Genomic DNA, 14,952 nt, shown 5'->3' on the forward strand with positions numbered 1-14,952 from the left:
TACAACCAGGGCAGGGATAGGGAGGAGGTGGCCGAAGCGCTTCTCTGGCCGAGCTGGGCCAAACGGAGGGCTGGTGCCAGCTACTACAGGTCCGGGACAGCAGCAGAAGCCGAGCCAGAGCCTCGGGTGCCGTCGCCATGCGCTGGGTCCGGGCACTGTGGAAGAATGCGTCCCTAGCCGGGGCGCCCAAGTACATCGAGCACTTCAGCAAGTTCTCCCCGTCCCCGCTGTCCATGAAGCAGTTTCTAGACTTCGGTATGGAGTCAGCGTAGGTGGGCACCGGGGGCGGTGGGCGCGGAAGAGGAGACCCTGGCAATGACAGGTTAACGCCCGAGGTAGAGGTTCTGGGTGGCAGGAGGGTTGGTTTGGAAGACTATGGACAGGAATGGGTAAACGGCGAGGCAAGCCTGGCTGCCCAGAAAGAGTTAAAGGGTGCCCCCTTCACACTGTTGCTAAGAATGGGGGCTCGAGGAAAGCGTTGGGAAGGGCCGTGAAGCGTAACAGGCACTGAGGGTATAGGGCCCCATCCAGACGTGATAGAGCTAACGGGAGATCTTGGCTACTGAGAGTGGAGACCAGAAGTAATTAGGGGACATGCTGCTGGGAGGTACCAGGGAGATCCAGTCGTCTGGAAGACCTGTGCTGTTCCCGAGGGGTGGGGTACTTCTGAACTGAGAGAGCGAGAAATCCCGGGGCAGCTGGGAAGGGGGCCCGCTGAGTAGGAGGTGTTGGCTGGAGGAGCTCCCCTGAGTGGTGAGCCTCCACCCACTGCAGCTGCCCACTGGGCAAGGACACTTGAAGATCAAATCTGTTCTGGCCTGGCAGCCTTTCCTAGCTGAGCAAAGCCCGAGTTACCATGAGGTAGTCAGGTGGCTTACACCTCCTATGGCCGTGCCTGGGTTTCTGGAGATCACCTGCTTACCAGTGTTCTGGGGATTGAAGGTGGCTTTAGGGCAGGAGAAAGCTGTGCCAAGTGGTGGATGGAGATATGGTGTGCCCCTCTCTGTCTACATGGCATTCCCGTGGTGCCAGCTGGCGATCAGGAGTAGGCCCAGGTCTTTCAAGAGTTGGCTTAGGTTACAGCTGCGTAACAGACAGGAAGACAGGGAGGTGGCAGACAAGATTTGGGCACCTGTTTCCCAGGATGTGCCTCTGTTTCTCCCTGTTCTGTTGGAATCTTGAGCTTTGCTTGAAGGGAAATCCTTCAGACCCAGCAAAGAATGACAGCTGGAAGGGACTTGCAGGAGTCCATCCTCCTGTGTGAGGAACACTGAGCCCTTCCAAAGGATGCTGGCATACCCTGGGTAGCAGAATCAAGGCCTGGTTTTGACCCTAGGTCTCCAGCCTCTAGGCTAACAGTTCTCATTCCTCCACTGCCTGTCCCTCTTGACCCTGGACCAACATCCCCATTTGCTTCACAGATGGTCATTAAACATGGCCAATCCTGCATTGGCATCCATCTGTTTCTTCAAGCCTGGATGAGATGGGCTGCCTCAGGGATAACGCTGAGTGTCTCTACAGTCCTGGGAATCTCGTCACAGCACCCCAGGGAGGGAAGGATTTCTTAGGTCCCTCTGACCGCTGGGTCAGTCCCCTGAAATGAGTGCCTCCCTAGAGGGATGGAAAGAAACATGATGTGATTTAGGCCAGAACAGTTCAGAATGTGCCCCAGGCGTACCTTGTCTCCCTGGTTAAAGTCAATGGGGTTTTCGCTGAGGGTCAGTGGATGCTACTGCTCCCGGAGTGTAGGCAAAGAGGGCTGGCTCATTCCCGGCAGTCTCTGCCTACAATGAAGTGTCGACCTGGGTAGCGAGGTCTCTGGGAAGGCTCCACACGGGTGCCAGTTCCTATGGTTTGCAGCTATTGATCGACCCCTCTCTTACCCTCAGGATCCAGCAATGCCTGCGAAAAAACTTCGTTCACCTTCCTCCGGCAGGAATTGCCCGTGCGCCTGGCCAACATCATGAAAGAGATTAACCTGCTTCCCGACCGGGTGCTGGGCACCCCCTCAGTGCAGCTGGTGCAGAGCTGGTAAGGCCCCTCACGTTCCATCGTCCTTCCGTTATCATCGCGTGTTCCTTGATTCTTGGGTCAGAGGCTAGGACAAAGGCAAGGCACACGGGCTCCACAAGACTGGGGAGTTGCCAGGAACACGTGGAAACGCTCAACCTGAGCAGGGACAAAGGTCAAGTTCAGGCCGTGTCTCACAGTCCTGCTTTCTCTAGGAAACTAGGGTCCCTCCAAGAAAGTGCAGCTTTCCCAGCCGGGAGCGAAAGTCATGCTAATGTCAGCAGTGACCCTTGACCTGCTCCTGGAGCCCAAGCCCCTGTTTGCCCAGGCAACTTGGGAAAACAAGAAACAAGATGACGGTGCAGTTATCCAAGTGGCAAGACAGTTAGTTACCTAACTGTCTTGAATACTGGGGAAGCACCCAGTTAAACACAAGCAGCAGAGTTGTCCCTTCCCAAAGCGTTCCGAGGGCAGGGATCAAAAGTTTATGACAGGTAGTCGTAGGCACAGAACTCTGTCCAGAGCTGGTAACTGGAGGCCACTAGCCAATAACTTCCCATGAATTATAAACAAAGGTGTGTCTGTCCCTGGGCGTGTCCCTGGCTGTCATCAATGGACTTTTGTGGTAACCAGACAGAAATCTCGTCTTCAGAATTTGCAAGGTGGAATGACTGAGGTTTCCCTGGAGCTTGGGAGCTTGTGTCAGTCCTATCTATGGACCCAACACTGTCCCGTGTCTAAGCAAGGAGCAGCTGACTGTGCCACTCAGTAATAAAATGGGCTTTTGCCTAGCACGCCAAAGCCCTGGGTTGTTCCCTAGCAGTGGAGAAATAGCTTAGGCAGCACTAGTGGCGCTGACCTCTCTATAATCCTAGCTCAGGGGCTGAGGTAGGACAGTCAGGATTTTAAGGCCAACCTGACGAATTTAGTAAGACCCTGTCTCGAAATAAACTGAGAGCTAGTTGGGCCAGGTGGGACGGTGGTGGCTCACACCTTTAATCCCAGCACCCAGGAAGCAGAAGCAGGCAGATCTCTCTGAGTTCAAAACCAGCCTAATCTACACAGCTGGTTCCAGGATGGCCAGGGCTACATAGAGAAACCCGGTCTTGAAAAAGCAAACAACAACAAAAGCAAAGTACTGGGACTGTAGATCAGGGTTAAAGCAGCTGCCTGCTATAGACGGGGCCCTGAGTTCAAGTCTCAGTGTCGCACATACACAAACACAAAGACGCAGCAAGTTTCCCACAAGGAGCCCGCACTGTTCCTGGGAGATGAAATTCTGCCAAGACAGGGCAAACAAAAGTGCAGTGCAAACGAGTGGAGTCGTCGTGAGCAGGGACGATTAGGGGTTTTTTGGTTTTAGTTGGCTTGTTTATGAAGTGACATTGGTTGTGACGTCTCCCACTACAGAAGTGTGGCATGTCCATTTTGACACTCGTGAAACACAAAAGCGTAGATAGGACACATCCACCCTTACCCTCTTTCCTACAGTCCCTGCTAGGATGTCCTGCGGTTCTTTGGTGCCCTTCCAGCATTGCGTCTCTGCAGGGATGTGTAGCTCCCTGGCTTATTCTAGAGAGGTGGGCTCCAGTAAGGGACAGGGTTGTACACACAAGGTCAGGTGTGTTTTAGGTGCACAGTGCCTGCTGACTGACATCAAGGGGAAAACTGAGCAGGGTGGAGGTGGTACCTGTTTTCCTAGTGGCTGGGAGATTAAAGCAGGGGGATAATGCATTCAGGAGTTCAAGACCAGCCTGGGCAACGTGTTTCCAAACAAAACAAATGGGAAAATTGAAATGGATGCGCAGAAGGACTTGGATACTCTACAGCTAGAAAGAAAGGCAAGGCTGTGAATGTAACTGAGAAGGTAAGGGGTGGGTGGAGGACGGTTTGATTTTCAGGTGACCCAACTAGGTCACCCATCACTGAGCACTGCACCGGGAGGTCCAGGACCTCTGAGCCAGTCTGCATGTCTTACCACAGGGTGGCAGAGCTGTGGGGAGGGAACAGAAGGTACCATCTGTTCTCCCGGCCCTCCTCCAGTCTGTCCGGTTGACTGGCTTGGCTGGCTCACCAGCTGGTCCCTGACTTCATGACAGGACTTCTCAGAGCCCTCCCAAGGCGCTGTCCTAAGGCAGTCAGGCAGGGTGCCATGCAGAGGGCAGGAGGAGGGCAGGGGGTTGCTGGACCGCTTGTGACTCCCCTTCCCGAGAGCCCGTGAGACATCTTGGGGCTTAGCCTTATTCTTATTCTTCCCTCAAAGCTTGGAAGGACTGCCAGGACATAGCAGGGAAGGGCAGAGTCAGAGAAAACATAATTCAGCCTCCAGGAGCTTGCCAAGGGGATGGTTGGTCATCTTGATACACTGAAGAGAGCTGCTGAGGGGGGTTGCAGAGCCATTGGGCCTCAGCTACAGCAGGAGATGCATAAATGGGAGATCTGAATTGTTCCCAGAGCTGGGGTGTTTTTCTATGAGACAGTATTGGGTAAACTCTAGGTGACTGGGATAGTGGGCCAGTGGAGGTGGCCAGGGCCTTCACAAGAAGGTTTGACTTCCCAAGGAGCCTAGAAAGAGGGCCACTGCCTGAGGCTGATGCAAATAGAGCAGAACCTCCCACAGGAGACACGGGAGGGAGCTGTTGGCAGCATAGTTAATACATAGTCATAGTTAATAACATAGTCATAGTTAATAGATCACTAGAGGCCTCGGCTGGTGCTTGAAATGATGATTCCCAGTTCAAAATAAATGTGATCAATTCTTCTAGCTGCTCAGACTTGGAGTAATGGGGCCATACTTGGGCAGTTACTGGAATGTGGGGCTACTCCCTAGGCTTGGAGACAGCATGTGTGACACTTGTGACTTAAGAGTCTTGATGGATACACAGCAGTGTGGCCTTGCTTGGGCTCAGCTTCCTGGCCTTTATAGTGGCGTCCCAGGCTGTTTCTCAGGGTCCCATATTTACTGAGAGTGTGAAATGCGTTGTCTTTGTTGGCTTACCGTTGCTGCGATGAAACACTGTGACCAAAAGCAACTTGGGAAGGGACAGGAAAAAGGCTTTGTGTGGGGTTATGCCACAGGGCAGTGATTTCCACATTCCCATGCACATCTGTGGGAAAGGGGGCTCACCTTCAGCAATGATACGTCTTCAGGTGCTACCAGGGTCCAGAGGGGTATCCATTGGTTTCTCTCAGGAGGAAGACTGCCTGAAGAGGCTTGGATAGGTGGGAAGGTTCCTCTAGGAAACACAGCCAGTGAGTCATCCCCATCACTGAGTTTTGTGGGGTTGGAAGGAGTGTGTGGAGGGGGATGAGTCCGTGGAAGGGTATGTATGTATGTGTGGATGGACGTCACCCTCTCATCCACTTTCCTGGTTTATCCACGAGGTGTGTAGACCCCAGGCCTTGCCTATGAAGAGCCCCATTCCCACTCTACAGCCCTTGTCCTGGGCAGAGTAGGAGGCCGAAGGCCCACCCACAGGAGCTGGAGCCTGAAGGAAGCCAGCGTGTCTCTCCTGGCCCACACCAGGTAGCTGATGAGTAGCCCCACAGGTAGTGATCCCCATGGCATTTTTTAAAGCTAAGTCCTACCCCACCCTGAGCCTCCTGCTGTGAACCCCACTTTTCCCTTGGGCTGGTGCGTCCCAGTGGTCTTTGGAAACAGCCATGTCCAAACCTAAGCCCGCTGCTCATTCACAGAGTGACTTCAGAGGTGAGCCATTTCTACTCTCTCCCTTCGTGCAAATAGCCATGGTACTCATGTGGCCGTGGCCTGCTTCATGCTCTTGTTCCCAGCAGCTTTTGATGCTGGTCCACACCCACAGATACACAGTCTTCACATTTACACGCTTACTCCCTTGGCTCAGCCATCCCTCCACTCCCACACACTACTTGCAGGTGGCTGCACGCCCTCCTCCCTCCACTGCATGCCTCTCCCCTCAGGCCTGCATTCCACTCCCAGGAGGTTATTGTCTAGGGGATGGATGGGGGTGCCTCTGTGTTATCTTGAGGGGTTGGGAACACTAGATTCTACCAAGGAGGGCATGGGTTAGTCCTTAGGCCTTCTCCTCCAGACCTGGACGCACACTTAGCCTTTAGCTTGCCCAAGTAGTCCATCCCAGTGTTTCTCTCTGAAGGATACAAGCTCTACTCCAGGTAATGTGGTCAAGCCCGTGGTACCTCAGGGCTAGACCAAGAGCCCTGAACAAAACCCCGTCTTCTCCCCTGGGTCGTAGGACTGCATCTAGCCGTATCTCCCTATGGAAATGGCCCTTTGAGGGGCAGACAGACATGTGAGTCTTTACAGTGAACACAAGCAACCCCAACAGCACTGCCTTTGTCGGTGTGTCCAGGCACCCTACGTTCCATGTCGGTGGCCATGTAACCAGTTCCACCTCTTCCCTGAAGCTCACTGCACAGCCCTGCCTGGGCTTGGAAAGTGGGACCCTGCCCGTTGCTACCTCGGGGTGTGCCCAGAGCCTCCTGCCTCTGACTCTTCTGTCCCCATGCACCCTGGACCTTGAGCAGGGGTCATGTGACCCCTCTCCTTCTAACTGTTCCCTCCTCTTTTTTCCCCTTCCCTCTTCCACACGTTCACATTTGTAGCTTCTGTCCCCAGTTCCCCCTTCCTCAGAGTCCTCTCATTAGTGACTGGAGGCCCCTGTGGGCCTGCGAGCCCAGGAGGGCATCAGTGCAGGCCATAGAAGTAGCTCAGTGAGTCAGCTACTCTCTGAGGAGACTGGTGTCCTCCTGATGGCAATATCTGCCCTGGGCGGGGTGAGGGCAATCTGACAGGAAGGCGGTCTCTTCGTCCTTCCTATTCTTTTTTTTTAAAGATAGATTTATTTATTTATTTATGTGTACAGTATTCTACATGCATACCAGAAGAGGGCACCAGATCTCACTATAGATGGTTGTGAGCCACCATGTGGTTGCTGGGAATTGAACTCAGGACCTCTGGAAGAGCATCCAGTGCTCTTAACCTCTGAGCCATCTTCTCCAGCCCCCCCACCCCCATCCTTTCTATTCTTGCCAGTAAGCAAGAAGAGCAACTCCCACAGTTGCTGGGAAGGCCTCGTGCTAGGTTCTGGCTGGGAAGGACAGGGAGGAGGTCTGGGACCCCAGACCAAGCCTGTCCCTGCTCCCAGTGGAGGGTAGCCAGTGGCATGACCTAAAGCACAGGCAGTAGCGAAGCTGAGTGGCTGTCCTCAGCTGGTGGTGACAGCTTTGGAGCCACCAGCATTCTGAGTGCTCACTGTGTGGTGGGGATAAGAACTTCCATTCTGGTGCAGAGACAAAGCCAGAGGAGTTCCACAGCTTCCCTGGGGCCACACTAGAGCCCAGCAGAACCGGCACTTCTTTGTTGTTAGTTGCGGGATCCACACAGAAGAGAACCTGAGTAGAGGTTGAGGTGAGAGTCTGAGCAATGGCAGCTCTGTAGGTGGCAGGAGTTCTGGAGACCCATGAGGCTTTGCTGTACGCCTATCCAGCTGTGACGCTGCTCCAGGGCTCCTTCCTGCCTCTCTTCTCAGAGCTCTGAGTGCTTTGGACTAGGTCCTAACCTGGCCTCTCTTCTGGAGACACTGCTGGGCCTCAGGAGCAATCCCTGACAGGGTTCCAGGGAGCCCCTCTCATCCTCAGGCCAGAAGTGGTTTTGCCATAAGGAACAGAGGGAGGCTGGTACTCCCACCTTTCCAGAACAAGACACAGGCTGGGCATATCTGTAGGGGAAGCTAAAGTCAGAGTTCAGTGGGACAAGGGGTCAGTGGTACCAAATTGGCACCATCTACTGCCACAGGCCCACCTCATATGTGGAAGCTCAGTGCCCTGACTCTGCCTTGTCTACTAACCTTTCCTAATTGGAGAGGAGACCCTGCCCCTCTGCTAAGCCTGTAGGTGGAGCAGACAGTAGGACCCACTCATACCCACCCTGCTCATTCAGGGGCAGAGTAAGCCTCCTTGGTCCTACCTAAGGACAGAACTAAGCCACACCTATTCACCCTTCTGAACTGAGGCTCCCTAGAGAGTTTCCAGATCACTGTGGGAGCGGCCCTGTGCCAGCCAGCCTGTCAGTGGCACCCATAGTCCACTAGATACCTTATCTCCTTGTGGGAGGTGCCAGGATCTTTGTCTGTAAAGGCGCTCAGCAAGGCAGGTGGATGTCTGAGCCCTCTGTTACTGTGGCCTTTGGTACAGTTGGGCCTCAGTCCCCTGTCCTATGCAGCATCTAGGAGGGGGTGATCTCTGGTCCCTCCTACGGTCGCTGTTACAGGATTCTGAAGTGGAGAAATGTGCTGTAAGGGAACCAGCAGATTCGAGGTCTCCTTGTACAACTTACTAGGTTGCCAGGGAGACCCAGAGCCCATGAAATGGGGAGTTGATTGTCTGCTTCAGCTCTGTGCTGCCTACCATGGCATCTGAGGGGGTGGGAGGGAGCATTCTGTAGTCTCAGATGAGCTCAGGCCCCTTCTCCCTTCCCACAGGTATGTCCAGAGTCTGCTGGACATCATGGAATTCCTGGACAAGGACCCAGAGGATCAACGGACCCTAAGCCAGTGAGTGAGCACCCTCTTCAGGGACAAGAAGGCAGGTGCAGGCAAGGACATCTTGGTCAGAGCCCCAAGGATAGCATGCCAGCTGGGTGCAGGAGGAGGCCCCTGCCTTCAGGGGTACCCTAAGAAAGTGGGAGACAGGCTACTTGTGGGAAATCCTGGCTGTCTGAGAGTGATGCAGACTCCAGTTACCAATATGCCAAGAGAACGTGGGGAACCCTGACCTCAGGAACAGACCTTTAGTTGCAGGCAGGAAGATGGATGGGCAGTTGGGAGAAAAAGGGTGGGCTGAGCACTATGCCCCCGTGGGGCCCAAGCCTGAGACCGGAGCCTTCTCTGAAGGTTCACCGAAGCCCTGGTCACCATCCGGAACCGGCACAATGATGTAGTACCTACCATGGCACAGGGAGTGCTGGAGTACAAGGACACCTACGGCGATGACCCGGTCTCCAACCAGAACATCCAGTACTTCCTGGACCGCTTCTACCTCAGCCGCATCTCCATTCGCATGCTCATCAACCAGCACAGTGAGCTCTGGCTGCCTCGGAGAGGGCAAGGGGTCCTGGCAGGGCATGCCGGGAAGGGCCACCGCCCCTGACAGGAAAGCAGGGCTCCCCACGAGTTACTGGCTTAAGTCAGGTGTGGTAGCATATGCCTTTAATCTTAGCACCTGGGAGGCTGGGGCAGGAGGCCAAGCTTAGCTACATAGTGAGACTTTGCCTCAAAAAAAATGTAAATAAATAAGTAAATAAAAATGAGCCAGGCAGTGGTGGTGCACGTCTTTAATCCCTAGCACTCGGGAGGCAGAGGCTGGTGGATGTCTTGAGTTTGAAGCCAGCCTGGTCTACATAGTAAGTTACAAGACAGCCAGGGCTACACAATGAAACCCAATCTCAAAAACAAAAAAACCAAACTACACATTTAATAAGGTGTGATGCGGGAGAAGCCTATGGAAGGACTGTTTAGGGGTGTGGAGGCCATGGGAAGCCTGAGTTGGGGGAAGACCGGACATGGGGGTCATGGTTAGCATGGAGTGTACAGAGGCTTACAGATGAGGCGAAGGGCAGGATGTTTGGGAAATCGGAGGGCTAGGCCCTGTGAACTAACCAGCAGTGCCCTTTCCTGTCTCCACAGCCCTCATCTTTGATGGAAGTACCAACCCGGCTCACCCCAAACACATTGGCAGCATTGACCCCAATTGCAACGTGTCTGATGTGGTGAAAGGTGAGTGCTCCCACCTCCCGCACCATAGGCCTGGCCCATAAAGGAGCTCCAGGGAGCCTTCCCATATAACCTGGACAGAGGGTGACCCATTCCCAGTGGGTAGGGGCATGTCCCCATGGGTTTCATGTTGGTGATGCCCAATGTCAGTGCATTATGGGCCAGCCACCCACAACCTGAGGGGTTCACTCTCCTCCCAGATGCCTACGACATGGCCAAGCTCCTGTGTGATAAGTATTACATGGCTTCACCTGACCTAGAGATCCAGGAAATTAATGGTAAGCAAATGAGGTGGTGTGCGTGCTTGTGTGTGTGTGTGTGTGTGTGTGTGTGTGTGTGTGTGTGTATGTCTGTGCACAAGCACATGCATGTGCATGTGTTTCAGAGCACTGGGGACAGGCCAGAGCAGGGGAGCTGGAGGGTCAGACTCCCGTAGAAGGGAGCTGTTCTGTATTCTTAATTTGCTGGATAACTGCTTATTATTTGACACGTGCATCATGTAAAGAAGACAGGCAAGCTCTTGCCCTCACAGAGCTGGCATCCTTGGTACTGGGGAGGTCGGGACCTGTGGCAGTTTACTACTGAGCATGCAAATACACCTGCTAATTTCAAAGCCTTCTAAGTGATAGGCTGATGTCTTCGTCCTTGCGCGTGAACAAGGACATTCTTTGTAAGTGAAGGACATGATGTGGGGTCAGAGGACAAAGGCCAGGGAGAGTGACGTGTGATGTGACACCTCCGCAGAACACAGTGGCTTAATTAAGAGATGCTTCTGGGTGGCCAGTACCTAGGTTACTAGCTACAGCAACTTGGAAGGTGCACCTGTTAGCTGTAGCTGTGGCAGGGGGTCTGGAAGGTGCACAGCCACCCGTTAGCCACAGCTGTGGCGGGGGGGGGGGGGTCTGGAAGGTGCACAGCCACCTGTTAGCCACAGCTGTGGGTGTTCTGGAAGGTGCAAAGCCACCTGTTAGCCAAAGCTGTGGGGGCGGGTCTGCTCTGAAGGAACAAGGGCTACAGGGTCGCCCTGTTGATAAGATTGTGGACCCTGCTGTGCTTCTGTCCCTGGTCTTGATTCCCGCAGCCACCAATGCTACTCAGCCCATTCACATGGTCTACGTCCCCTCCCACCTCTACCACATGCTCTTTGAGCTCTTCAAGGTAAGAAGGCTGCCCTTCTGAGGGGAGACTGGGAGAGCCAGCTCTAGGCCCTCAGCTTCAGCAGCGCTTCCCTTACCATGTCCTTCATTCCCTCCCCCAGAATGCCATGCGGGCCACTGTGGAAAGCCACGAGTCCAGCCTCACTCTCCCCCCTATCAAGATTATGGTGGCCTTGGGTGAAGAAGATCTGTCCATCAAAGTATGGGACCCTCGACTTGGGAGGCCATGGGGATTAGGGTGAGGAGTGGAGAATGTAACCCTGGAGGTCATCTCACATGTTCCTTGTCTCCCAGATGAGTGACCGAGGTGGGGGTGTCCCCCTGAGGAAGATCGAGAGGCTTTTCAGCTACATGTACTCCACAGCCCCCACACCCCAGCCTGGCACTGGGGGTACCCCACTGGTGAGATGGCTTCCTCCTGCCCCCTTGGCTCCTGCTCTCTTACCTCCCAAGCATACTCCACCTCCGCCCATGACTGTGGTGACAGTCCAGAAGCCGGGCCTTCCGTCTCTCCACGGCTTGCCCCCTGCCTGCTGATCATTTATCTGCCCATCTGTCCATCTATCTGTCCGCTGAGCTGTCACTTCTCAATGCTCTCTCTTCCCTCTTTCTTTCTGCATTGCTAATTGCTAGCACTTTTGTCCTACCTCCTGTGGAATAGGCAGCATGGGCTTAGGGAAGGGGCTCGGGCCTCTGGGTCGAGCTCTCCTGTCCAGCTTCCCTCTCTACTTCCTCTGAAGTTCCCCTGCCTACCACCTACCTCTGTCTGCTCCAGAAATGTCCCTTCCTCACCCGTGCTCCAGCACCCCTGCCTGTCCCTAGCTGGGCATCCCTGGCTCACTGTATGACCTGTGACTTACCCGCAGGCTGGTTTTGGGTATGGACTCCCCATTTCCCGTCTCTATGCCAAGTACTTCCAAGGGGACCTGCAGCTCTTCTCTATGGAGGGCTTTGGGACAGACGCCGTCATTTATCTCAAGGTGAGGCCCACTGGGGGCAAGTTTGCTGCTAGCAGGTTTTTACCCATCCCTCACCCTGGCTCCAGACTCTGAGCTGAGCCTTAGCTCCTCAAGTGTTGTAACTTTAAACTAACATGGTAGGGACTTTCAGGGGTCCAGGGTCTGTGAGTAGGACCCCTCTTCTGGGGACTCAGGCTGGAAGGAAGAGGGGCTTACAGATCTTGGCCTTCCATGGAGTGGGAATGAGCCTTGGTGAAAGATAGAGACCACACAGCCCAACCTCCTCCCTCTCTCCTTTTTACCTCCCTGTCCTTTGAGGAAACGGCTTTCTGGAATGGACCAGAGCAAAATGTAGAAAGTTCAGACCCTTTAGGGGTACCTGTCTCAGCTAGCATCTGGTATGGGGCTGACTGAGACGTGGGTTAGGATGCCGGGGCAGGGATCGTCAGGGCCCAGGTGGGAAAGGATAGCATACTGAGGAGTGGGGAGGCAGGAGGCTGATGGTAGTGCTCCCTAGGCCCTGTCCACGGACTCAGTGGAGCGTCTGCCTGTCTACAACAAGTCTGCCTGGCGTCACTACCAGACCATCCAGGAGGCCGGTGACTGGTGTGTGCCAAGCACAGAGCCCAAGAACACATCGACGTATCGGGTCAGCTAGGGGCCTTCTCTCCCTGGCACCTGGGAGGATGCTGCCACCTCTGAATCCAGCCACCACAGGGACTTTCCCTATCCCCTGGGGTACAGAATCTCAGTGACCCATCTGTGGTGGTCCCTAAGTGCCAATCTGTCTCTATGGAGAAACCTAGGGTGTTTCCCTGGAGTCTAGTCTCCATGGTGATGCTTGAGGGTTGGGGATGGCTCTACCTGTTGGGTACCCCAGAGACACTTCTCCATGGCTGTTCTCCCAAGACCGGAGCTGTCAGTTTTCTACCAGAGACCCCAGGTCCCCCTCACTGCCTGCATAGTCCTGGCCTTCCGAGTGGCTGCCCCGCTTGCCTTATGCCCACACTCTGGACAGGTATACTGGGATGTATCCTGTGTCTGTGTTAAGAAGCATGGAGTGCCCTCAGGTCTGGAGAGAGGATGGGGGGAGGGGGTGCACCCTTGACCTGGTCCTGCAGCCTCTCTCTGCCTCTACTCTGGACACCAAGGCTGCAGCTGGGAACTTTGGAGAGTGGGTGGTGGTTTTCACCCAAGGCCCACGTCTAAATTAGCAGCACCTGGGAAAGCCCAGAAGCAACCTGCCCCACTAGGATTCCAGGACGATCTTGGCAATATTTGTGCCACTTCCTAAACCCTTGCCCAGCATGTCCTCACATGCACTCCCCTGCCCAGTGTACACCCACCCTATCTTGCCTGCGCTTTAGACCTCCCAATCCGCGCCCTTCCCTCCCCTCCTCCGTGCCCACCATGTGTGCACAGGCGACCCATCCCTAAGATATCCTATGTACATAGCCAGTTTTGTAAAATCTTAGACGCCTCACCCTTCCCCTCAGCTGTGTGCCCCTCCCAGTGGCTGGGATGGTGACAGTGACATCCACAGTAAACAGATGAAATGACTCTGGTGCCTGGCTGTCTTGCTGTGGGAGGGTGAGTCCACACTCATGCACTTGTGAAGACTGGTCTTCCAAGGCCAGCTGTACCCAGGAACCCAGCCTAGTACACCACAGGGCAGAGTCATCCACTCAGAACAGCTGGCAGCCGGCTGCCCAGTGGCTCAAGGCAGAGCTTAGTCCCTCGTCCCAGACAGAAAGCTCACTGGTGTATGGTAGGTATTTATTGAAAGAAGTTGAGAACCATCTTCCCCCTTCACATGCAGGTGGGGCACACTTGGCTCCTGACAGCTTTAGGGACAGTAGGGCCTCCACCCTCCCCACCCAATCTAGATAGATGCCAATGCCCCTATACCTTAGTTTCCCTCTGAGGCCCCTCTCCCAGTGCAGATGACTGAGCCCAAGCACAGGGCCCTGGCCTTCAGCTGCTTCCCCAGGCAGGAGAGAGGGAGTTAGCATGCAGGTCCTGTCCACCCCTCCAGGAAGCTGGGAGGGGTGGGGGGTTTCTCCTCAGAAACCTCCTGGGCCCAGTAGTAACTGACCAGCACCTGAGAGGCCGGGTCAGCATGGCACCTGGACCCTCCATCTCTGAATGTGTCCTACAAAGGACACGAGCCAGACCTACCCAGGGCTGGCCCAGTCCTCCCTGTAGCCTAGCAAACCTGAGCTAGCAGTGTTTGTCAGCTCTAGGCCCACTGAGGCCTTGACACACCCAGGGAACCTGGGAACTGATGGACCCTTCTGATCTACAGCTTCCAGGCCACCCTCAGATTGTGCCCCTGCCCAGCTGGGGTGATGAAATTCACCAGTTCAGTGCCACCTAGGCACTAGTGGGGAGAATGTCCTGCGTCCCCAACAGCCTCCATTTATCCTGTCCCCAGAGGAGGCTGAATCACTCTGTGAAGAAGTGGATTCTAGTTCTGTGACCCAGCGGGAGAGGAGCAGCGTCATCCTGCCCACTAGAACCTACAGGGTAGTGAAGGGGAAAGAGAAAGAGCTCCCTTGTCCCCGCTCTGCAGTCCCTACAGAGGCCAGCTTACCCTCCACTGCCCGCTCTTCTCTCCGCTGGGGAGGTGTCTGAGAATCTACCCTGAGTGCCACTACTGCAGTGCCCACCGGCCTCTCTGAGGAGAACTGCTCTCCCACCACACAGCCACCTTCAAGAGCTGAGGAGATACAGCCCTGTCTCCTGTTGGGATGCCCAGGCTTCTCTCTAAGCCTAGGAATCCTGGTCGTGGTAGGGCCTCTCCTGCCAGCTTACTTCCTGTTCAGTACCACTGTAACCAGAGGGAAGAGGTTCTGCCTGAACCGGGTTCCTCTGGGCTCCAGATTTGCTGCGTTCCTGGCCTCTGCCCTCTTCATATGCCGCCTGCTTCCCCCTGGAACTCTGTGCCAAACAAGTCCTCGAAATTGGGTTTATTACTGGGCCTTCTCCCTGGGATCTCCCTCCAGAGGACTCGGTCCAAACAGGGTGAGAGGGGTTATGTGCCCCAAGAACCTGGTG

General features: G+C 54.8%; 1 protein-coding gene across 1 annotated transcript; it reads left to right on the plus strand.

Moving 5' to 3' along the window:
* On the plus strand, positions 1 to 13,454 carry Pdk2 (pyruvate dehydrogenase kinase 2). Its single transcript, XM_038327267.2, has 11 exons — positions 1 to 255; positions 1,890 to 2,031; positions 8,490 to 8,561; positions 8,901 to 9,085; positions 9,693 to 9,782; positions 9,980 to 10,057; positions 10,861 to 10,937; positions 11,038 to 11,136; positions 11,231 to 11,338; positions 11,803 to 11,916; positions 12,413 to 13,454. Exons 1-11 carry the CDS (start codon positions 138 to 140, stop codon positions 12,551 to 12,553), a joined length of 1,224 nt encoding a protein of 407 aa, XP_038183195.1. The 5' UTR covers positions 1 to 137; the 3' UTR covers positions 12,554 to 13,454.
* The last annotated feature ends 1,498 nt before the right edge of the window (positions 13,455 to 14,952 follow it).

The sequence above is a fragment of the Arvicola amphibius genome, chromosome 4, assembly GCF_903992535.2.
Source record: "Arvicola amphibius chromosome 4, mArvAmp1.2, whole genome shotgun sequence".
NCBI lineage: Eukaryota > Metazoa > Chordata > Mammalia > Rodentia > Cricetidae > Arvicola > Arvicola amphibius.